The 23,572-nt window shown below is 39.9% G+C and overlaps 1 protein-coding gene across 7 annotated transcripts in view; it reads left to right on the top strand.

The window, feature by feature from the left end:
• Positions 1-8,232: 8,232 nt before the first annotated feature.
• The window catches only part of CAPRIN2 (caprin family member 2), a 45,760-nt gene continuing 30,420 nt past the window's right edge, over positions 8,233-23,572 (top strand). For 2 of the 7 annotated variants that reach the window (XM_067307627.1, XM_067307616.1), the window contains exons 1-8: positions 8,320-8,376; positions 9,554-9,813; positions 11,780-11,842; positions 15,584-15,670; positions 18,040-18,278; positions 19,671-19,753; positions 21,829-21,993; positions 22,499-22,542. In XM_067307627.1, the coding sequence (XP_067163728.1) occupies positions 9,568-9,813; positions 11,780-11,842; positions 15,584-15,670; positions 18,040-18,278; positions 19,671-19,753; positions 21,829-21,993; positions 22,499-22,542 (927 nt within the window). In that variant the 5' untranslated portion in view covers positions 8,320-8,376; positions 9,554-9,567. Of the gene's footprint in view, positions 8,377-8,745; positions 9,814-11,779; positions 11,843-12,108; positions 12,217-15,583; positions 15,671-18,039; positions 18,279-19,670; positions 19,754-21,828; positions 21,994-22,498; positions 22,543-23,572 lie in introns of those variants that run through there. The other 5 variants (XM_067307599.1, XM_067307604.1, XM_067307590.1 and 2 more) reach the window with 4 other exon arrangements.

Genomic DNA, 23,572 nt, shown 5'->3' with positions numbered 1-23,572 from the left:
TATCAGAGGGCTGTTTGGGGACTCTCTTTTATTATTTTGTCTATCATTCTCTACTTACCATTTCTAGATTTTTAACGTGTTAACATCTTCCCCACATAAGTATTGTGTTATTTCCTGTAAATAACAAGTTTTTACAGGGACACAGATTCATGAAATAGGCTGACTGATAGTAAAAATCTCTACATTCTTCAAGCTTTTTTTATTAATCATTCTGTCCTCCCGTGCCCAACTGAATCCCATATTAGCACTTTGTGAGGCTGCCAAATTCTGCCCCTGTTTTTATTCAGTTACATACAGGGTGCATAACATTTTGAATATAATAATTACTCAGAACTTACAGAAAAAAAATTAAGCTACAGTAATGGAGTCTTGAGTTTGGGTGACAAACAGATTTTAGGGATGTCAAGTTGTCTGCCATTCATCCTTTCTTCCTAATGAGAGAGGCTCAGGAAGGAGGGCCAATTTTTTCTTTCCTAACAGTACATTGGGTAATGATACAGACACAGGCACCAGATTGCAGAGATGATGTGCAGTGGTCTGAAATCAAACTTTGAAATGATGTTTAGCTGAGTCCCAGATGCAGCTGTGACATCAGTTAGATTCAAGGGGAAACACAAGTGAAGATAGTCACTACAGGTCCACCTGAAAAGCCTGAGATCAGAGGTGTTTAGGTGGCAATAAGGAGGAAATAAATGTGTCATTCATATTTCCCTGGGAGTAATAAAAATCCATTAGCTTCTCTGGAAGAGACGGGGTTACTGGTCATAGAATGAAAGGTATGAAAGCTTCTAAGCTGTCTAAATCACTGCAATTTAAATCATATCTAAGATGACCAACTAGAAAATAAAAACAATCTAAGTAAGGCTGTTATATTGGAAGACCTTTTTGACTTAAACATTTTTGGGCCATGCACCCATGGTCATAAGGGTACAGCCAGTCAGAGATTCATGCTTGTGAGATGCCAGGAGATCCTCTACAACACAGAGACTGGAGCCATTAGCGATTAAGGTTCCTGAAACTGACTCTGTGGACGTGTGAGCAAGTCCAATTCTATAAGAAGAAAAGATGTTTGAATAAGAACAGAGGAGTCTGAATTAAGAAGGAAACCAGATGTTTGAGAAAGGTTTAAAAAACAACTGGGAAGCTACTTCAATGGAGGTGAAGACCATAGCAAACAAGTGCTGTAACAGAGGAAGTTAGACATAATGGATTAGTATTTTAATGGAGGCCTGCAGCAAAGAAGAGCTCTTTGGGGCTGTGATGGAAGAATGAGGAGCCACATGTAGGGAAGGTGACCTCAGAGGAATCTGGAAAGGAGAAAGTAATACTGAAAAATTGAACTAGCTTTCAGTAAAGCTCTGCTGTAGAGTTCCAGAAGTGAGAGAAAAACAGAAAGGACAACATGGGAGGAAGGCAATGTAAGGCAGAGGGATCCGAGAAAGGATATTGGAGGAGCAAGGAGAACAGAGAGACTCTAGAGGTTGACAAAGTCAAGAAAACCAGTGGGAAATTAAGGAAACAATAACTTTGGTGAGGCTCAGGTAAGAACAGAGAAGCACAGGGGAAATTCTGAAGTGTAATGGCTGCAGGACCTTGCCATCGTAAAGGGGCATGACAAGGAAGAAATTACAGGGAAAGAGGATCTGCCAGATGGGGCTTTCCCTAGTCAGCAGAGGAGCAATTTCAGAACAGGGCACCAGCAATGTAGATTTGATGCTGTTATAAGAGACTGAAGAGAGATGGCACAAACGGGGCACACTTCTTCACCTCTTACTCTTGGGTCCTTCAGTTTTGTCTTTCACATTTGTAAAACTCTATTTTTCTTTTTTAAAAGAATGCAGAGAAAAGTTGTGTGGAAGAAGGGAAGACTGCTTAGAGAAGGGCAGGGTCACTTAGCAATTTATGGCTACTTCTTGGGAAGCAAAGAAGCAATGGACTATCTGGACTCTAGCAGAGGAATAGATGAAGACAGCAGACCTATCTCACAGGATTGCTGTGAGGATCATTTACTTAATCTCTGTGCAGAAATGTGAATATGTGCAGTTTTAAAGTTAGTATTCATATTAAACTCTTTCAGTCACAGAACTCTCCACTATGTTTAGGAAGAAGAAAATATTTTTCATAGACTACCAAAACTAAACAATAAAGGTATGTTTTGGAAACAAATGAGTTGGTTTTGCATGAGGAAATAAACTGAGCCGTTTACTCACACTTTTAACTTCCTGTCTTTATTTTACTGGAACATTATGACCGCCAAGTGAAGCATTCAGAAATTAGACAATGCCAGAATTAAGGTTGCTCTCTTAATTCAGCTCCTAAATGTGGCTATCTGTAGAAATGAAGAAGTCTTATTATGATGTTAATAACATGGTATATTTCCATAGGACTTGTACAATACATAGGCTGGATAGTGCACAAATGAGATGCTATTAAATATTTTAGTGTTTACTGCCTATGGTATGACCCTCCTCTTATTTACAGCATACTGTTCCATCCCTGCATCCCTTCCATCTTTTCACATGCTATTTAGCTCTACAATATCTCATATTTACTTCACAAAGTTATCTTTTTTTTTAAACCAGCATATCTGTGAAAGGTGGAGAGGGGATTATCCCCCTTTTCTACAGGCAGAAGTTGAGACACTGAGAAATTGTCACAGATGCTACTAACTCTTAGTGCATAATATGAGACACTTAATGCCTCATTCTCCAGAATACCTTGTATACAAAGGACTATATTATGCTTAGAGCATCTCTCCTGTTTATGTTAGTTGCAGCCGTGAATGTTCAGTAAATCTGCAACCAGATCCTAGGCCATCTAGAAGATGAAGATCATATCCACGTGAAGTTCCAAGGCAGTGATTTGCCTATACATTATGTAGGAAGTTTGTAGCTGAGATAGGAATAAATCTAGCTTAAAGGTCAGTGCTTGCTTGCATTATCCATAAAATCACTTTGGCTTTTCCTGCAGTTATCTTGCTCATTCACTGTAAGTCTAATTCTGCAAAAATTAGGTACGAGCCCCGCACACAGCAACTGTTTTAATGCACGATCCAGTTTTGTTCTAAGGCCACATCCATCCTGGGCACAGAACAAAAGAACAAAAGAGGGGGAAGGGAGGGATTTATGGAGAAAATAACATTTTGAATATGTTTAAGTGATTTATCAAAATGCCAATGGATAGACATAAAGTGAACTGAATTAATATTGGTTGTACAGGAAATGTTACTTTACTACTTTCTAGCTTTTCAGTATCTAATTTTGCAAGGTTGCTAATATTTTAACAGTATTTTTGCATCAAATTTCCAATGATTCCCCAGTGTTCTCTAATTCTTATCTCTTCTGCATCTGAGTTAAGCATCTTCTTGCTCATGTGCCCAGCAGCAGAAACACAGAAAACATAGGAGTATGATCCATATTCTGAAAAGGAAGGTGGACCTTACACCAGAATGCGAAGGTCATTCAAAACCTTACAGTCTGCATGTTCTTCACACATAAACTCTGAAGAGAGTTTAGCTACCAAGGAACTAACACACACACATGCGAGTTGCGACTTTCAAAGGCTTATGAGTACATAAACTTTTTTCATAGGGTCAATAAAACAAATGCTTCAGACATAAATGATAAATCCACTTTCATTTACCAGTCCCTATTGCAAAGCATTTATGGGCAAATGTTCTCTTTAATCTCACCCTTGGAAATGAGTGTTTTGTTTCTTTTTTTTCACACACACAAAAAAGAAATCCAATATGAATGCCTATTCTGGAATGCTTCATCTTTTGCAGCTGAGGCTTGATTAAGTTCTGAGTAACCACAGAGAAACTAAGAGTAACAGGTGTTGCTGTTTGTACTGCTTGGACCACAACAACTTTTTTCTTCTTCTCAGCTGGTCTCTCTAAGGTTGCCCAAACTTCCCAGTTTATTTTTTTATTTGCCTTTACTTTAACAGATTTTTCGGTTCAAGATGAAATCTTCCATTCTAGGTGTTTGCCTCCAAGTGAATTGAGTCCCACCAGGTTAGTCATTTTCAAGAATCAGGCTGAGGAAAAAAACAGTTCATTGGGTCCTTTCTGCACTTTCACTGAAATTCCAGAAACCCACATCCTGGGAACAGGAATTTCAGCTCTGTCAAGGAGCAGCTTTTGTACAATATGCCTTCTAGTGTCTTCCTGAAAATCAGCTTTTAGGTAGTCAATTGGCACATATTCAACACGGAGTTCTTTCAGCTGAGCTTGTAAATTCTCCAAAGATGCTTCTGCCAGTGAGCATAACTCCATTCCCTTGCAGATCTTGTATGTGTTAACATGGGTTTTAATTAAATATACTCCCTTTGGCCTGAAGCTACATAGGTGAAATTGGACTAAGTTTGTAATGGCTGCTCTCAGGCACAGTAACTATTTCTGCTTACCGTCATGGCTCCCTTTCCTCTTTTCCTTGAACGTTATTGAAGAAAAAAACATCTGATTCAAATGCAGAAGGTAAAAAAATACAAAGTGAGGGGAATGGAAAGGAGTCAATAGAATCAAGAATTCTGGTGAGCTTAGGACTGAATGAGGAAAGGAAACTGGCTGGGAATTGGAATAAGTGCCTGACACTGGCTGCACAAGCAAAGCAGGAATGTGAACCAGTTTGGTAGGCAGGATTGAATGTGGAGGTAGAAAGGGAGAAGAGGAAGAAGGTTCTGAGGAGGACACAGAAAACAAGGAGTTGGAGGGCAAAAGAAGAACCGGAGCAGGCTGAGAAAAGACACTGAGACTAGGGAACTGTATCTTTAAGAAGCATTTGCAAAAGTTGGTTAGAAATCATTGTGTTGTGGTGCACCTCATGCAATACTGGGTACTGAGTGAAACATCCTTTAACCAGACTCCTTGGCTTCCGTTTCTGAACAGCAGACAGAGAGCCATGGTGTGTACGTGAAAAAATCCTTGCAGCATAGCATAGTCTTGCAGCAACATGCTTCCGAAGTCCCTCCAGGTTCTTCCAATAAACTGGGTGTAACTCAGACTAATATTCCTCTTTCTGAGATCTAATTCATTTATCCCTTGTTGGTTCCAGAATTCTTCAGCCTTTCTTTTTTAAAGATGATTGAAACAGACTTCTCTAGCCCATCACTGTAAAATTTTTGCAACACATTTAAGGTATGTCTCTCTGCTAAAGTCAACAAGCAGCTGATCTTATTCTATACATCCATTTACTTTCTGGGGCTCCATAACAATAACAAAAGGGATGGCAGGGAATGAAAGGGGGAACCTGGTTTCAGTCTTCACCATGGCTAACTGGAGGTTGGCCCGCTGTAACTGGAGGGAGGCGGACTGACACTGAATGCCAGACTGATACTGAATTTGGAGGCTGGATGAAGAGTCAGATGCAGAAGACTGGCACTGTTTGGGCAAAGAGTTGGAACTGCGTGTAAAGGAGATACAACTCCTTAGAACGGTCTGTGACTTGGGACACCATGCGTACTTGGGTGGAAAGAAGGAGCCCGAGATTCAGGAGTGGAAACAGGAAGGCAAGGAAAATGAGAATGGGATAAACAGCTGAGACAGGGACAGAATGAGGGCAGGCCAGGTTGGAGGGGATGAGCAGAATTGGTAAAACATGAAAAAAAGTGAACAATGTTTTTTTCTATGATTAGAGTGCAACCCTCTTCAGATCCTGGAGTAAAATCCACAAATTCCTGAGCTGGGAATACTGAAAGAGTTTAGGACTGTGTGGCAAAAATAACCTATGATCATCTACTCAAAGATGATGTCATAATGGATCTGCAAAATGGAACTAAACAAATTCATTTAGGCTGCTCTTTATTCCGGCATTTCCTAACTTTGAAGTGCTTCACCTTGCAACATTAATAATGCTGCTTAAAGTAGTGTAGAGACTACACATATACACTCTAAATGTACAAATAGTCTCAGTCTCAAATAGGTGTTCTCTATTTGTTTCATAATGAAATGCAGTTATCCTTTGATTTTAAATATGGATTGGGTTTGTATGAGTCCTTTCATTTTTTCCCCTCTTTTATACAATTTCCTAATTGTGAAAGTGCACCATAATGTAGTTTGCCAGCTGTAATTATGATTTCTAGAATAGTCCCAGGTGTCTGCACATTAATTATGACTTATTATTAACATATGCATTAATTGATCATTCATTTTATAATTACTTTGAAAGGATCTAGCCCATCAGTGCTAGCTTTGTACAAAAACACACAAAGAACAGAGATCTATTTGAAAGACTTTCAGTATAAGTTGTTGATCCTGGAAAGATAAGTGAGCCTTACTTTGTCCAGTACTATGACTGGTCCTGTTGAAGTCAAGGGCAAGAAGTCAAGCATGCATGTAAATTTCTGTAAGAACAAAAATATTCTGTAACATTTGCTGCTGTGGGTAGCACCATGAGAAGGTGAGTAAATCTCGGATTCAAGTTTTGCCATCTCTGAATTTCAGAATTTTTGATTTAGCATCCTCCTGAATAATAAAATAATTTTACTGTGTATTTTGAGATCGTTTTACAAGCTGTGTCCTATTCACTAGCATTTCTTCACAATCATGAAAACTAGACTCATGAAGTCATTTGATTCTAAGAGCTAGGAATTTAAGCAAAAGAAAGTATTTCAAGACTTGTGATAAAGTCAGAAGTGGTAAGATTGTGGATGCTGCAACTGGTTCTATATGGCCAAATCTGATTTCAAGTTCTGAGTTATTCTGAGTTATTCTATGAATACTCCTCATCATATTAGCATTTAGCATTTGCTTGTTTTTGCTTTTAAACAGTCTTTCTTTTGTATGATCACTTCCTATACAGTCATTTCATCCATGCAGTGTGCTACATGAGCACCTTTTATAATCCCTATAAAACCTTGCTTTACAATCTTTCCTTACTTTGATCTCTTTTTAAATGTCTCTACTTTTATAAAACTCTTAATTTTTCTGAACTTGCTGTATTACTTATTGCTTTTTGAGGTAATGGCTAAAAAAAAGAGAAACTCAGATATTCCAGCTTAATCCTCTGGTCTTTGGAAAGGTCTGTTTTCTCTATTCTTTCAGGCTTTTATACAGCACTGACTGCATTATTAGAGGTTAACAAAAATGCATTAACCTTGTGGTTATTTAATTGTCTATATTCAGTGGATTTAAACACTTTACTAGCTATTAAGTGTTTACATGACAGGGTTGCATTTATAGAGGACATACACATCTTTTGTTATATAAAAAGATCCAGTCTTGTAAATCTCCTCAAGGGGCTCTGTAGTGGCGTGGAAGAACCCTCTAGGTTCTCTAGGCTTAAACAGGCACGAAACAAAATTTCTTCGTTTCCTATGGCCACCCAAAAGATGCTAGAGAAGCAGCTCAGCTGGCTCCTGCATTGTGGATAGGTGGAGCCCTGGATCGACTTTCACTGAGGTGACATGTTCTTGGTGTGGCCTGGAGAGGGAAGTCAGCCTCTGCTGGGCCTACTGCTTTGAGAGGATGCAGTGATACATGCTACTAGAAAGAGGATCATAGTTTCAGCAGGGACATGCACGCACCTCTCCCTTATGAACAGAGCAGGGCATGGGGTCATGTCATGCCATATGTCCCTTTCCCATGGAGCAGGAGGCAGGCTGTGTTCTTCCAGAAACAGCTCCTTGGGGCTCTAAGGAAGTCATCAATCTCCTGGATAAAACCCTGCATCCCAGGGCACCCCCCTCCTCCATGGCGTGGCACCCATCACTGGGAGGACACCCTGCTCCCTGCCTCCTGCCAGGGCTGTCACTTTGGGCTCTCGCCCATGCAAGACTCCAAGAGACTCTGATTCCCCCAGAGCTCCATGCCTATAGCATGGAAACCCGGGGCCCTCACAACTCCTAAATCCAAACTGCCCTTTCCCAAAGGCAGTCCCAACGTGGAGGCCCCCAGTGACCTTGACAGAGAGACGCAGCACGCGCGCGCCCCAACCCCTCGCACGCACCGACGGGTAACGGTCCCCCCGCCCCGAATAACGGACCCCCACCGTCCCCTCCCCCCGCGTCACGTGAGCCGAGGGGGGGCGCGTGGCGGCGGGGTGGGGCCAGGGCGCGGAAGGCAAACAGACAGGCGAGGCGGCGCCGGCGATTGGTTGGCAGGCGGTGACCTCAGCGGCAGGCCCCGCCCCTCTCCCTGTGGCCGGCGGCCCGCGGCCGCTATATAAGGCGGGGGGCGGGCGGCAGGGCGGGCCCGAGCGTGTGCGGGCACTGAGGTGAGCAGGGAGGCGGGCTGCGAGCCCGCCGAGGCGTTATAGGGCCGCCCGCAGCGCCGCCGCCGCATCAGCTGCGACAGCGACGGCGCCGGCGGCGACCGCAGCGGGAGCGGCAGCGCCGGGAGGAGCAGGAAGGAGCAGCGGCGGCGGGGAGGAGGCGGAGGTGAATGCCCCAATGCCGCCGCCGCCGCCCTCCTCCTCCTCCTCCCCCCTCCCCCCTCCCCGCCGTGCGCAGGGGAGGAGCGGGGCGGCGGGGCCGGGGGCGCCGCGCCCTCGCGGGGCGGCAAGGTCGGCCGGCGGGGTGAGGGGCTGGTCCGGGCGCCTCGCGTCCCCGGCCCGGGGGCAGGGGCCGGGGCTGCGCGGGGGAGGGTGGCAGCGCGCCTCCTCCCTGCCCGCCGGTGAGCCCCGAAGGCAGAAGTTGAGCGGGCATCCTGGGGAAATGCAGATTGTTTTTCCCTTTTTTTTTCTTTTTTTTTCCTCCCCTCTTCTTTAGCTAATGTCTCCTGCGTGCTGCAGCCCCGTTGCAGGCCTGTGTGGCTAGAGGGCAGGCAGAAATGTAATGTCATTGCTTGGGGGGAAAAAAAAGTCGTTGTAAGTAGTTGGAAGATTGCTGTGGCAGGGCATCTCTTACCAAAAATTCTCTGTTCAAGGTTAAAGCTTTTACCCTGCCTCTAAGGCTTGTGTCTTGTCGCGGTTTAAGCACATTTTCTGGACTGAGAGTGTAGATGGAGACTGATTCCTCAAGGATAATGCTGTTGGAACTGAGTCTACAGCTGTAGCTTGCTTTAATAAGCATTTTTCCTGTCTCCACTCTTTAAGCGAATTCTTTTTAGCTTAAATGCTTGCTCGGGTTGCTGCTAAGGTCATGAAGGGATAAAACTAATCTAATGGGAGTGAGAAGAGTTGTAAATTTGGCCATACTGTTTCTAAATCTTTAAGGCTGGAGCCTGGGTGTGAGACTGGTAGCAGAATCTGCAATTGCTTGCTTGCAGTTTTTTCCCCTGTGGGTGATGTGTGCAGGAAATGATCCTAGTTTTATATTGACACTTGGGTTTCTGGAATCATCCCCTATACTGCCTAATTCTGCCTATGTAAAGGATTTCTGGTGTCTGGATGGGTGGGGACACTTAAACAATACAAAGTTTGACCTGCTTCAAAATTCTTGCTATGGATATTTTGAAAGGGGGAGGGTGAAAGAGTAAAAGATTGTGATTGAATTCTTCCTGAGGCTCTGTTCTGTGGCTCCATGTTCTGTTGTTGTAGGTATGTGGTAAGAAAAGGAGTAACTTTAAAAAACAAAAACCAAACCTGAAAACTGAATGAAAGCAGTTTCTTTGCAGCTCTATCCATTTCAATGGTGCAGCTTTCCCAAGCCCCTTACCGTCGCCCATCGCCTTCAGGCCGGTCAGAGGAGGGGGAGGATAAGAGCATGAAGGCGGCCAAGCAGCAGATGAACCTGTCTGGGGAGAGCCAGCCTCCCTCTAGTCCCCTGCAGTCTGCTCTAAACTCGGCAGCCTCTCCTTCCCAGGCATATGAGACTTACATTGATAATGGGCTTATCTGCCTCAAACACAAGATCAGGAACATTGAGAAAAAGAAGGTAACTTAATTTTTCTTTGCTATGGCACATTTAAATTGTCCATTGTAAAATTAATGTTTAATGAAAATACTCTATTACAATATGTATACATAGTGAGCTTCTTAAAAATAATATATTATAAAATAATATAAAAAGACATGGGCACGGGCTGCAGTTCAGGCTTACTGGTGGCTTTTTGTGCTGTCTAGGTTATCTTTTAGAACCAGTGTATAGCAAAGAACAGTGTTCTGTAAACTTCTGAAAAACAGACTATTTGCACTTGACACTGCGAGAATAGTGTTATGGCTTCAGAGAACTGGGAATATACTAAACTATTTAACTGTACACCAGTTCTCTGCTGGTTTTGCAATGCACCTCCAATAGTTAACAAAGCTGACTGAATTTTCATCAGGATCAGAGATACTTCTTTGGACTGTATTACATCAGAGCTAACTTAGACCTGATTTGGAGATGGCTTATAGTCTTGCAGAAACCTTCATATTTTTATTGATTACATGCATCTAATACTAGGATGTAGAGATGTATGTAAAACTCCAAATTAGGAACACTGTTTACTCTGACTCATGGAAATGCCAAATTATATTAAATATGTATTGCCCTTCACTTCACATAGAATCTTTGGCTTGTCCTTTTTAAGTAGAGACAAATCTTACTAGAAAGGCTTTGGAGGCCTTCAGTATAAAAGCTCTTATCCTGATTTGGTTTCAACTGTTTTCTTGGGGGGAGGGGATAGTATTAGTAGGAAAAGGTACTAAGAAAACTATGCACTTAAAATATTGTGGATCTAGCTGGTAAGGCATTTGCATTCTGAAGACTTTTCAGCAGATTCCCAGGTGACTGAAAGTTAGGACTATGCATGCTTTTTAATAACATTATTTTCTGTAAAATTAAGGAAATTATGGTGCTGTTACTTTCAGTACTGGATAAGCATTTTAAAAAAGCAATTGGTTCAATATATTGTGGATTCTAGCAAATGTCTAAAAAGGTTTATGCATGATCGCTTTTAGGGCAAGAGGAGAGACTAGATCCAACTTCTGCGTGTTTATTGGGGGGGCTTAATCCTCATGTAGGAAAGGCTGTATGACTGCTGGGTCCCATCTAAATGGCAGACATGGACTGTGTCATGCTAATGCATGCCTGTACTTTTGAATAATGTCAGATAAATTTGTTTTCATGTGATGAAGCAACTTTGTGTTGTGTGCTAATGCTATCCAAGGAAGCTTGTCCTTGTGAATTTCTCTAGTATCTTTCTTGTGTGTATGGCAGTATGGCCTCACAAATGAAAACTGGCAGGGCTTACTGGAATATGTGGAAAGTATTCCTAGTCCTAGCCTTATATTGGTACTATGTCAGTAACTCTATATGAGTAGATACAAAGTAGTATATAACTTCATGGCAGTGAACTCACTGTTCTTTTTCCTGTGTGTATAAAGAAACTTGTAATATTTAACAACTTAGTTTAGCATAGTTTGCTTTAGCTTTTAAAGACTGTTTCAGTATATTAGAAATCTTTCTTCCCAGAAGACATTAGTCCATTTTCCTAGGAAATAGTATTATAAAATTTTGACATAACTGAAGCCAGATTTTAGCAAGGGATGCTGTGAAAAGTTAAGTAGGATTATTCAAGAATAGTGCTGGAAGTCTTTGGAGCTCTTAAAGATCCAGGGTTAATGTATTAGTATTTCTTCAAATGAGACAAAGGCAGAAAGTAAGAAATGAAAGATCAAAGGTATGAAAGGGAAGTAGGCTGCCTCGAGTCTGAGGTAGACAAAGTATTGCTATGCCTTTGACTTGGCAATGTTCCTTTCTCCTGAAAATAAGAGGAAACAATAAAATTCCTGTTCTGCTGCAGTATGCAAACTTATCCCAAAATAAAGAAAGGAGTATTTAACTTCACTCACTGTGTGCAATTTTCCACATTAGACAGAAATTGGTGTAACAAATTGATTTGGTTTTTTTTTTCCAGCTCAAATTGGAAGACTACAAAGATCGCCTAAAGAAGGGGGAAGCCCTCAATCAAGACCAGTTGGTAAGCTTGATAACCAGTTTTAACTTTGTTGGGGAGGGGATGGACTTCAGATCTTCAGGCATGTCAGAAGGATAGGTTGCTGAAGAGGATACTGGTGTAACTTCACAGAAGCCATGCCTGCAGACTTTCAGCAGTTTTTTCACAAAACAAATGGATAAATTATTGGTAGTTGAGCTGAATGGTGAGCCCACAAGCCTTGTCTCCTGCTTTAACCTTCATGTTGTTTAATGAAGTAATAAAAGGTCTTGTTTATCTTTGCTCTGTAGACTTTCAGCTTCAGTGCTCCTGCACCTATATTTCTTGATGGAGGTGTCCATATGCAGTTTATCTGCATGGCATTGCAGTATTCAAACACACACCTCAAGACTTCTGAGGTAGCTAATCCTCCTGACTTCATCAAGAGGTATTATTTCAAATGGCCTGCTAGCTGTGCAGTTCTGTCAGTTATGGGTAGCTGTTAAAGTATGATCCATCAACAGTTCCTGTTGGTGAAGAGGAAGACTCTGCCCTAATCTGTACAGGATCTAAAGGCTTCCCTAATACAGCAGGAGTTCAGCTATGAGGTGTCGTTGGAATTATTCTCATGTCCTTCCAGCACTGCCTTTACATGGCTGAGAGTCACTATTACTCTTACATGCTGCCAGAATAATATGCTCATTTTGTACCTACGATAGCTATAATTTGGAATGCCAAAATGTAAGAATACTACTCATCAGATATGATAGGCTTCATGAAGCTAGCTTAAACTTGCTTCAGAAATGGTACTAAGCAGATACTAAAACAGTAGTCTGTCCCCACCGTCTTGGACTAAAATGGATTATAGAAAATTAGTTTGTTCTACATTATGAAAGCTAGCATTTCTTCAGCACATCTGGGTGGCTTAATTTTGCATAATCCAAAGAGTTTAAATGAGGCTCTTGGTTATCACTTTGGTCATCTGAGAAGTCATGTCTTTTAATGTACTTCATAGACAACTTAAAGATCAATCATGTGATAAAGGGCATTGACACTTTAATGAGAGTGCTCATCCTGCTGATGAACTCCAAATATTTCATTGACTGTTAGCTTTATTTCAGTGTGTGGCAGTTTGAGAGAACAAATATTGTTCTCTTGCTGAGTTGCTTGTAAATGAAAACTAGTCATAAATGGGATAAGAGGGGAAATTGTAACTTAAAAGCAGAGTAGACCTATTGGAGTGAATGATCATTTAGCACTTTACTACTAAATCTGATGTAGCCTCTTGCCCTTGTAAGTGCAGAAGTAGAATGAATTTGATGGTTTGAAGCAGAATGATGACCTCTAAGTTCCACTAAAGGATTCTAACTAAATGTGGAAATGTGTGGGCTAGAGTCTGCTGTTGGGATTAGATCCTAGGTATTGAAAACAATCAGTTTTCTGTCACTAATGAAGTGACAGTATTGAACAGTGTTCTTCCTGCAGAAGTTTGATTAGTCTCAAGCATGTTTTTAAAGCCACTCCAAATTCATTATCTTTAGTAGACCCTTTGGACTATGGAAAGTTATCCAGTGAAAGTGAAAGATAAGTGGGAGACTAAAGAGGGAGTGAAGGATTCTGTAGATGTTCTTAATGCTGCTGCATGTATTTGCAAACAACTTTGGAAATTGTGTAGACAAAGATCGCAGTTACTGGTTTTCAGTCTTGCAAGCTGAGGTTAACTTTTAAGGTATTTTTAAATTAAGTTTCTGGAATATCTCAAACTTCTAAAATGGAGAACAAGATTCAGTCTTGCTGGTGAAGTGACCAATGATAGTCTAACTGTTCAGATGACTATTGCAGAAGTGCATATCAAAGACAACACTCAGCAGTCGACTAATACTCTAACTTCCCCTTTCAGCAGTTAAGATATGGAAATACTGCATTCATACTTTTTTCAGATGCAGTTTCCTAACTTATATACAAATACTGGGCTCTAGTATTTGAAGCTAGAGCAGAATTTAATAACCTACACTTGCCTAATGCAAAGTTTGTAGCACTGCATTATATGCAGTTAAAGTTATGTCTCTAATGTAACTTCATGTAATCTTTTTTCATTGCTTCTCACACAGAGGTAGAAGTATACATCTGATCCACTTGTTTCACCAGGATCTTGAACTAAACTAATTACTCATGATGAATGCTGGCCAGATTTACTGGGTATGCTAGCCTTGGTTTAGGGAGGAAAAAAATTATTTCAAAGATGAGTAACTTCCAGTAAGTTAAATGTTCTCTCCCTGTCCATATTTTAACTGTTTTGCAGGCTGAGCAGACTTTCAGTATTGTCACTCAATCATTCTATTTACTAAATGTTAATATTGAGTATATAACAAAAGAAAGCCATTGTGTTCCTGTGGACTGAGTTATAGCTTATCTGAGCAGTGGTAACTGTATTCTTGGTTCTTGATGTTTTAAGGTATTGAGCTTTACTCTGGAGTGTACATGGCCAAGGATACAATTACTGCAATCTGCCTAATAAGTTATTGTTAATTCTTGATGGGTCTTGTGTGTCAAATGTGTGGACACTAGGATCTTAAAAGCCAAATTCTCTAAGTACTAAGTGAACTTGCTAATTAGTTCTTTAAAATTACATGATAAGTAGTGTAAGGATGACTTAAAACTGAGTGCTTTACAATAACTAATAGACTTCATTGTGTTAAGTAGCATTCATGTTTAGTGATGTGTAGTGTACTACAAATTAGCAAACACAAGTCACTGAACAATCAAACTGAGACTGCAGAGCAAATGAACCTGTAACTTGTTTTCCAGTTGCTTAAGAACACATAGATGGTGAATTTGCATGTCCCTGATCTTATTGGGACAGTAAATTAAGCTTGCACTACAGTAACTAAACACATGTATCAACATTAATATTACCTTATTTGTTGAAACAGCTTTGTTAGACTGTCAGACCCATTCTAGAACAACCTCTGAAGTATTATGAACTATACTTTGAGTGGAAAGCACATGTGAACATCTGAAACTGTTACTTCTCAGGCATGCCTTATGCTGCATGTATCTTCACATCATATCTGAAATACAGCGTTTTGCTATCTTGAGCTATCAGGGAGACTTATAAAATGAACAGACTTGGTGGGGAAAGGGAGGAACTCAAGATTGTGTATCAAAATGCTTTTAAGAACTTACTTTAGTCTTTTTGAAGACTGGAGAGTAAAATGTTAAAGCTGTTAATGGAGGTAGACTGCTTCATTTGTGGAAGTGAAATTTGAAGGACTAATTTCTGAAAGTATGACTGGTCTGATTTCTAAAGTTCATACAAATTAGTTACCTGCAAATGCTTTCAGCTAAGTATCAGAGTAAATGTTCTGTACTGAAATTGCCTTTTTCCTGTATTCTTTCCAAGCTTCCATATCAGTGTCTGACTTTAAATAGCTGTTTTATTGTTATTGCTGAGGCCTATGGGAACAAAAGGAAAAACAGAAAATGAAATAACTGATATGTAGGCTTTCCTGTTTTGACAGTAGTATACTAAGTATTGTACAAGATATTGCCTGGAGAGTCTAATACAGGCAAAATATTAGGGTATTTGGGCAGCTGAATCTTGAGTAGCCATGGAAGAATGATATTCTAAACTGTCTGTAACTGGTACTTTAAACCTAGAATGGAACATATCTTAAAGTAAACTTCAAATGGAAGTACCCACTAAATAACTAGCTCTCAGTAAGAATTTTTAAGTAGCATGGCTTTACAATAGGATGTGTTTTATTTTTACCTATTCCTTTGTAGGAGGCAGTGGAGAAATATGATGAAGTGGTACACAACTTAGAATTTGCCAAGGAGCTTCAGAAGACTTTTTCAGGTCTTAGCCAGGATGTAAGTATAAAAATGCTGTTCCCTGTGTTGTTAAAAGGTGACTGTGACATTTGTGTGCTATAAGCTTATCCCCTTTAGAAAGGATTGTGCTGCTCTTCTAATGGTTATGTTCATATACTAGTATGCAAAATAGTTGGAAGTTTTTTATCTCAGATCTCAATATACTTAAACTGTTTGGGGTAGTGATTACAGCAGAGTGAATATTGACAGCTTTGTGTATCACTGGCCTCTATAATATTTATTCACTGTGTACCCCCATAAGAACTTGTACTCAGTAAATCAAGTCATTGGAACTTGACTGTGCTTGCTAGGCGACTCCAGTTTAGCCTAGTTTTGGTCCCCCAGTATAAGAAGGATGTGGATAAACTTCAGTTAGCCCAGTGGTGGGCTTCTGGATGGTTTTCTTCTGCCATGAGATTCAAGGAGAGCCTGGAGGAACTTGGCTTCTTAAGTCTGGATAAGCAAAGGCTTGGTAGAAGATATAATATTAGCCTTCAAATACCAAAGATTACTGAGGGGATGGAGCCAGACTTTTCACCAAGGTACATGACAGGAGAATGGATAGTTACAAATTGAAATTGGTGGTTCAGACTAAATAGGAAAATTGTTACTTTGAGGATAATTAAGCACTGGGACAGGCTGCCTAGAGAAGCTGTGGAATCTGTTCTTGGATGCTTTCAAGACCTGACTACACAAAGCTTAAGCCATCTGGTCTGGATTCAGTGCAGCCCTGCTTTGGTCTGGAGGCTGTGCTAGATGACCTGCCAAGGTCCCTTCCAGACTCAATTTCTTTGATCCCTTTTCAGCAAGGGGAAGTGCTGGGGTTAACAGTAAGTCACTTTAGCTTCTGTAAGGAATACATGTTTCTAACATTTTACCAAAATGTGAGGAGTTTGCTGCTTCTTACTTTGCAGTAGCTGTCTCCAATTATGGCAAGTTATGATTTACAGCTTTGTTTAGGACTTTATTCAGGGTTTAAAGCACTATGTACAGTATTTTTATGAAAGCAACATTTTATTTATTGCTGAAGAAACTGCTCTGGTCTCTTAGTTCTCAAGCAAATGCTATCCTTATGAAAAGATCTGATCTGAGGTAGTGCTGGGGATCCTAAACATGATTAGTCACTGCTCTGGCATTGTCTCTCCCACTTCTAGAATTCTGAAGGGCTGGTAAATGGCTCTTCAGTGTTGGCTGAGACCCAAACAATTTTGCTAGAGGCCTCTCTTGTGTATATATGCTAATTCCAGGTACTGCTTCAAGGTTTATTGTACCATGTAAGCAGAGTCCTTTCAGCAGTGTTGCAGCTTTGGGTTCTCTCAGTTACTGTATGTGAAGCATGAACTATTGTGTATATTGTTTGAATGTTTAAAAAATACTGGATTACTTCATATTGCTTTCATATGGAGCTGCCTGTGAAATATCAAATGCAGGATTGTGACCTTGTTTTTTTTCTTTAGGTGTTTACTGAACAAATCTAGCATTAACTTCTACCAGTTCATATTTGTTCTTGAACTTGTGTTATAAATTAAGGCTAAACTATTTTGCATCCACTTTTACCAATATGGATTCTATAGCCAGTACTCATTACTGGAAAATTAGGGGCAGTTCTTGCAACAGCATCCTTATGTTCCTTTCAGTATGTTCTAGAAAGCTGTGAATTTTCACAGATCTTGCAATGAAACTTAATGCCTCATACTGAGGCATTCTAAGTTCTGCAGTTATTTGAGTAGCTTCTGCAGCATGATTCTATTAATATGTGATACAAAACTTCTTGCCAAATCTGTGGGAGCTGTGTATGTTATCTGTGTGACTTCTGTTGTCACTTATTTAATGAAGTGGTTCAGTCTTGTGCCAACAGAAATAAGGGAGTAACTCTAGGATTCTGCTGCATCCTTTGAATCGAAATGAATAGGTAGTTGAAGTAACTTCTGCATCACTAAGAGCATGTGACAAATTTTCAAAGCCTAGGTGATCATTTACTTGTGCATTATTGATTTGTGCACTTATCAATTCCCTATGTTCAGTTGTGAAAGTAGCTAGAATAAAGCAACTAGCAATCAGTATTATGCCATAATCAAGATCTAAATACCTTAAAGGCATAGTACAAGTGAGAGTGAAACCACCAGTTTCCAGTTTGACTAAAGCTATATGTTTAGAGTTGAGTGGAGGTACAGGAGCTCAGTCAGAGGAAGAACTTCAAAGGTCTTGGGTATCTGAAGAAAGAATTAGCAACTTCTGTAATTTTGCCAAGGTGAATAGTTATTTTTATCAATGTAGGATGATCAATACTAGAACTCAGTGTTCTTTATATTGTAGAATCCTATTACTCAGCCATTGTGTTTAATTGTTGAATTAATGTATTCAAATAGCTGCTGAAAGCCCAGAGAAAGGCTCAGCGAAGAGAGAGTCTATTGAAGCTTGAAGCAGAGAAGAAAAAGCTGCGTACAATACTTCAAGTCCAGTATGTGCTGCAAAACTTCACACAAGAGCATGTTCAGAAAGATTTCAAAGGTGGTGTGAATGGTGCAATATACTTGCCTTCTAAAGAACTAGACTACCTCATAAGATTTGCAAAACTGACATGTCCAGAAAGAAATGAGAACCTGAGGTAAGTTCAAGTTTTTTTGTCTAATTGGTATGCTACACTCAATACAGTAAGTGTCCTCTATTTGACACTGCTGTGTCTTGAAATATTAAGTTTTGGGATACTAATTAAAATTCTGTTCCAGTATACTTACTCTAACAGCTGTCTGAGATTGGGAGTGTAGCAGGAATACCTCATACTCTGAGCCTTAAAGGAAATCTGTGGTAATTATGACCCTAGCTGTACAAGTTACAGATACAAACCCTGGTATGTTATGTCTTTCTATGAAAAGAACCACTCCAGTGCCACCATGAGGCAGGAAGGCTGGCATGCTGTTTCACTGAGGCCTCCACTGTTTGTGAAATGAACTGCAGTAAATACAGAACTGTTCCATATACCTGATGATACAGTTCTATTCCTTGTTTCTGAAGAAACATGAAGTATTAGTCCAGAGGTTCTTACTCTCATCTTCAAAGCAGTTCAAAGAATTTGACTGAAGAGGCTTGTGATACCTTAGCATTAAATGTCCTTTGTTTAAAGGTAACAGGTTGTCTCAACAGATGTAATATGTGCCAGTACTAATTTGGCATCATGCCCACTATGTGACCCCTTTTAATATTTAGCATGACCACTTGGCTGTTTTATAACAGTACAGTAAGAATTCCATTTTTAAAAAAGGAAAAGGCTGTCATTAGGTTGTAAGCTAAAACATCTTATGGACAAGTGTATTTCCATACTCAAACATGATTTAGGTTCCCAAATTTTTGTCATATGCTCAATTTGCCTAATCTTTGCTCTTAAAATTAACTCTTAAAGGAGAGCTACTTGTAAAGAGCCACAGAATAGGTGTTTCTCATCTCAGTGAAATAACTAGTTCTAGCTTAGAATTCTGATTACACTTTTTGTGAAAGTGTAATACACAATGCCCTTTAGGACACTAAGTTTCATCATGATGCACTTAACTCGTAGTGTACATGGGTGGTAATGGGCCTGTGTCAAAGTTTCTCAACAAGTAGCAGAACAGCAGGAACTGCTGATGGTAGCCCCCGCATGTGTGCATCCGCTAAAAGTCGTTAGTTGCTAAAACAGCAATTGTCTCCCTGTCTGGGAACCCTGGCTTGGAATGAAGTCCAGCCTTATGGCATGATTTGGAATAGTACTAGGCTCAATCTGTCTTAATTACCAACAGAAGAACTTAGCTTGCCAGATGAAATCATGCACAAATTATGTAGAAATCTAGACGAATCCTTTTCCATAGAGGATAATGGACTTGGGATTCACTCTGCAAGTATACTGCTTTAATCTGGAAGGCTAAATATTAGTCAGTATCTAAAAATGAAGGGTGGTGGTGGGATACTACAAGACTAGAAATTTCAGCTATGACTCTATCTGGTAAAATTGTCATTTGATTTAAAGTGTTGAAGACCAGATGGAACAATCATCTCTTTACTTCTGGGACCTTCTAGAAGGCAGTGAGAAACCTGTGGTTGGAACTACATGTAAGTGTCTCATCTAGAAAAAAATAACTTGGTTCTAAAACTTGAAGTTTGAGTGCTATTTTAACATACTAAAACAAATTAACATGGACATAGAAGTCTACTAGATTGAGCACTTTCAAGTGCTCTTTGTTCTAAATTCTACTTTATTAAGTACAGATACAGTAACTATTCTGCAGTAACAGTCTTCCCCTGGGAAAGGGATCCACTTTCTTTTGTGGGTACTGATGTGCTAGCATCTCTGGTGCATGTGCCTAGATCCTTCTAGGACTAATGATGGTAGTAATTCAAAAGCTGATGCATGAATACCTTACAGAACCAGGAGAGGGAAGCTTTTTGGGTAGCTCTGTGCAAATGAGTTAAGTTTGTAACACTGTTCTCAGCCATGAAATGCTTAGTAGTTCAGTACACTTCTGTGCAGTACAAAGCTTCAGTGGCCCCAGAACTAAAGGTCCCTAGCATTGAAGATTTTCTTATCTTGTAGGAATTCCAGGTTCATACTTGTTGTCTGACTACGGTGCTAAGACACCACAGTGAGGGTAGAGGCATTAATGGCACTTGCTGTGATCTGTAATCATCCACAGTGCAGTCTCACTTTGACCTGTTGGAAATGTCTTCATTTCTCAAGCACTCAAATCTGTAGGACTCTTTACGTATTTTCTTCCATCTGATTTCTTTAGTTTTAAAAACCCTGCTTGTAAACTGACATACACAGAATGTATTTCCATTCTGGTTTCATGAGCTTTTCCTTCCTGCTTAGATCTTGTCTGTGAGGAAACTGCTTACTCAGAAACTGCAAGTTGTGTTGTCTTTCCCATTGCAAGCAGACTTTACTTGTGCTGTTTATTCTAGTCTTGTAATGGCTGTGTGGCAGTAATCTTTCATTTGTCACTGACAATAACATTGTTGAAACTGTTAAACCAGAGCACTAATGTACCCTATCTAACACCCACATATGGATAGTCAAACTGACAACTAAATGTTAACATTGCTCTTTTCATACAGCTATAGACAAAGTGCAAGCTGGCCTTGTAAAGCTACAAGCTGGTGGCTTTTGTCTCATTTCTGTTAGCGTGAACAAACAGTTGCCTGGATATCTTGGGCTCCATGTTCTTGTTTTTTCTGGCTATCATCTAAACTGCTTCTGTAACTATTTTGCCAGTATCTGTGTCCTCCTTCTAGTGACTGTCTTGCTTCCTGTTGTAAGCCAGCTGAACTTTCTTTGGGTAAAACCATTATGGTTTCTTATTAGCTTTTATTGTCTTGGAAGACAACTTTCTATATAACTCTCAAATTCTAGCTACTCTTCTTGTTCATTGGGTTGTTGCTGTTGATGGATTGATCTTTCACTGGTGAATATTCATCCTGTTCTCAAGGCTGCCCTGCCTCTAGCCCCTCTGACACAATATCTAGTATTACTGCTACTTTTGAGGTCTTACTCTGTACTCAAAGCTGCTGTCTGCCTTTTTGCATAAAGAGGAAAACTACATAATCATCTGCAGGGATACAGTGAAGTTTCTTTTTGTACATGTGAACTCTACTTGATTTTCCCCCCCTCCCCCAGCTTCAGCGGATCAAACTCAGCCTGGGACATAACCCTGCTTTTCCCCTGTTCATTTTTGTGCTTCTCAATTTTTATTAATTTCCTCCCTAAACACACCATCCTACCATTAAGAGATCTGTGGGGCAGTTCCATAGTGTCTTTGGCTAGCTTTACCCACATTAGTCTGTACAATATGCTTTTAGTATCAACACTGGTTAGTTTATAGATGGTAAACAAATCCCTTTCTAAGTAAGTGGGATACCACATGGCCCTGTGTTGCTAATACTGACCTAGTGTGTGCTTTTAAACACAAGCTGCAGTCTTACCTCTGCATTGCAAAGATGCCTTCTGCTTTAATATATGAAGCAGTCTAACAAATCCTTTCTTTTACTAAAATGTTTGACTGCTGTAACTCAACAAGACCTGAGATCTTGAAGTTGCAATTTATCCAAAGTGAGGAAGTAAGGAGTCAGAACTGTAATCTGAACACTTAATCTGAAATGTTCATATCTTAATGGATTTTTTTACTCTTCAGATAAACACATGAAGGACCTGTTATCCAAACTACTAGACTCTGGTTACTTTGAAAGTATTCCGACTCCTCGCACCACTGTGTCAGTAAAAGAATTGGAAGAAGAAGTAAATAGAAAATCTGAGAGGACAAGGCAGATGTCAAAAGAAGAGTCTGTCAAAGAATCAGGTGGAATATTTTAGGGGTTAATTTCTGTTTAATGTTGGGATAAGCTTGAACTGAGCATTGACTTTGCATAGCTTCATGCTAAATCTAATCCTCTACTATAGCTCACTTGCAATACAGTAACTAAAACTGAGCCTGAAAGGCTTGCAACCCTATTCTGATTAATATAATAGAAAACAATCTTACTGATGGTAATAATAGGATGGGTTTGTGCCTTTTGAATAAACCTCTGTTGAAGCTGTGAGAAATGACAGGTGTAAGGAGTATTATATATTACAATAATCAAATTGTGGATACTTCAAAATGTCTCCAACTCTAAAATTCAAGTGTAAAAACCTAATTTAACAAAGCTTGTCTAATCATCTCATTTTGAATGACAAGCTGAGCTTTCAGAATATCTCATTTAGCAACTGGTATTACTATTCTAATTGAATTAGAGACTTGGTACTGTGTTTAATTTGCCTCTTTACACTTGATCAGTTGAAACAAATTAACATCCTTTCTCTAGAATCCCTTATGGAGCTTATGAAGTCTGAAATACAGCCACAAGAGGTAAGAATCCACTAACTGCTTTACTTTAGTATTGTTACTTATCAAACTTAACTGCACTTCTGCAGTCCTTTTCTTAAACTTCAAAAGGGAGTCTGAACAACAGCTTATGTCTTGCCTCACATAGGAAGCATTAAAGACTTAGCTGCATTTCTGTTTCTAACACCAAATTTATGGTTTCTCTGAGGTACTTGGGGGTAAATTGGGAGGGATCATGTGAACAATGTAATACTTTACTGTGCAGGAACATGTCACGGAAGAAACCAAAGCATCAGCCTTGAAGTGGAAACACTGATTTTTTTTTTTTCCTATGTATTACAGTATAGAGAAAATACACATTTACTAGAGCTGTCTCTAAAAGCTGAACTTACTGCAATAGACTCAATGTTGGTAGGGTTGAGAATGATGTAGACCTTACTGATTTGTCAGAAAAGTAGGGTTCCCTAGACAGAATCTTGTGTGCACAAGGGTGTATAGACTTGTTTAAACAGCCCTTCAAACTCGAGGTACTCAAGCTTCAACTCACAATATCATGAAAGCTATTAGGCTTAGAGCAGAAGGGAGGATGGGTGTCCTTTGGGAAGCAGATATGCTGATGCTTAATGCTGAATCCCTATTTCCCAGATATCCCACTAGAGGGAGTACTTTAGAACAAGCTTTTGTAATCTACTGTAACATTATCTGATTCGAGTTTTTTTTCTGGTGACTTGTCAGAAAAATCACAGCCACTAAGTCTTGTAAAGCCTACACTTTAGATATTTACTTCCTGTTTATGACAAAGTAGAAACTCAAGAAAACTTGAGGACATCTTATAACTGAGCTGCCAAATTTGCTGAGAATAAGCACAGACTGGAGTTCAATCCAGTTGTACTAACTCTGAGGTCTGGCGACCTGTTTTTAAACTCCTATTAAGAACAAGGAGGGCTGGCTATACTTGGTTACTGGAGTTCCAAAGGGCCAAAGATTTTGGGAGAGGTGGTGCTGCTATTTTATCAGAAGAACAGCTACTAATAAAGTACTACAGCACTTTAGA

Source organism: Apteryx mantelli, chromosome 1, assembly GCF_036417845.1.
Source record: "Apteryx mantelli isolate bAptMan1 chromosome 1, bAptMan1.hap1, whole genome shotgun sequence".
Classification (NCBI taxonomy): domain Eukaryota; kingdom Metazoa; phylum Chordata; class Aves; order Apterygiformes; family Apterygidae; genus Apteryx; species Apteryx mantelli.
This window is presented reverse-complemented; position numbering and strand designations above follow the sequence as displayed.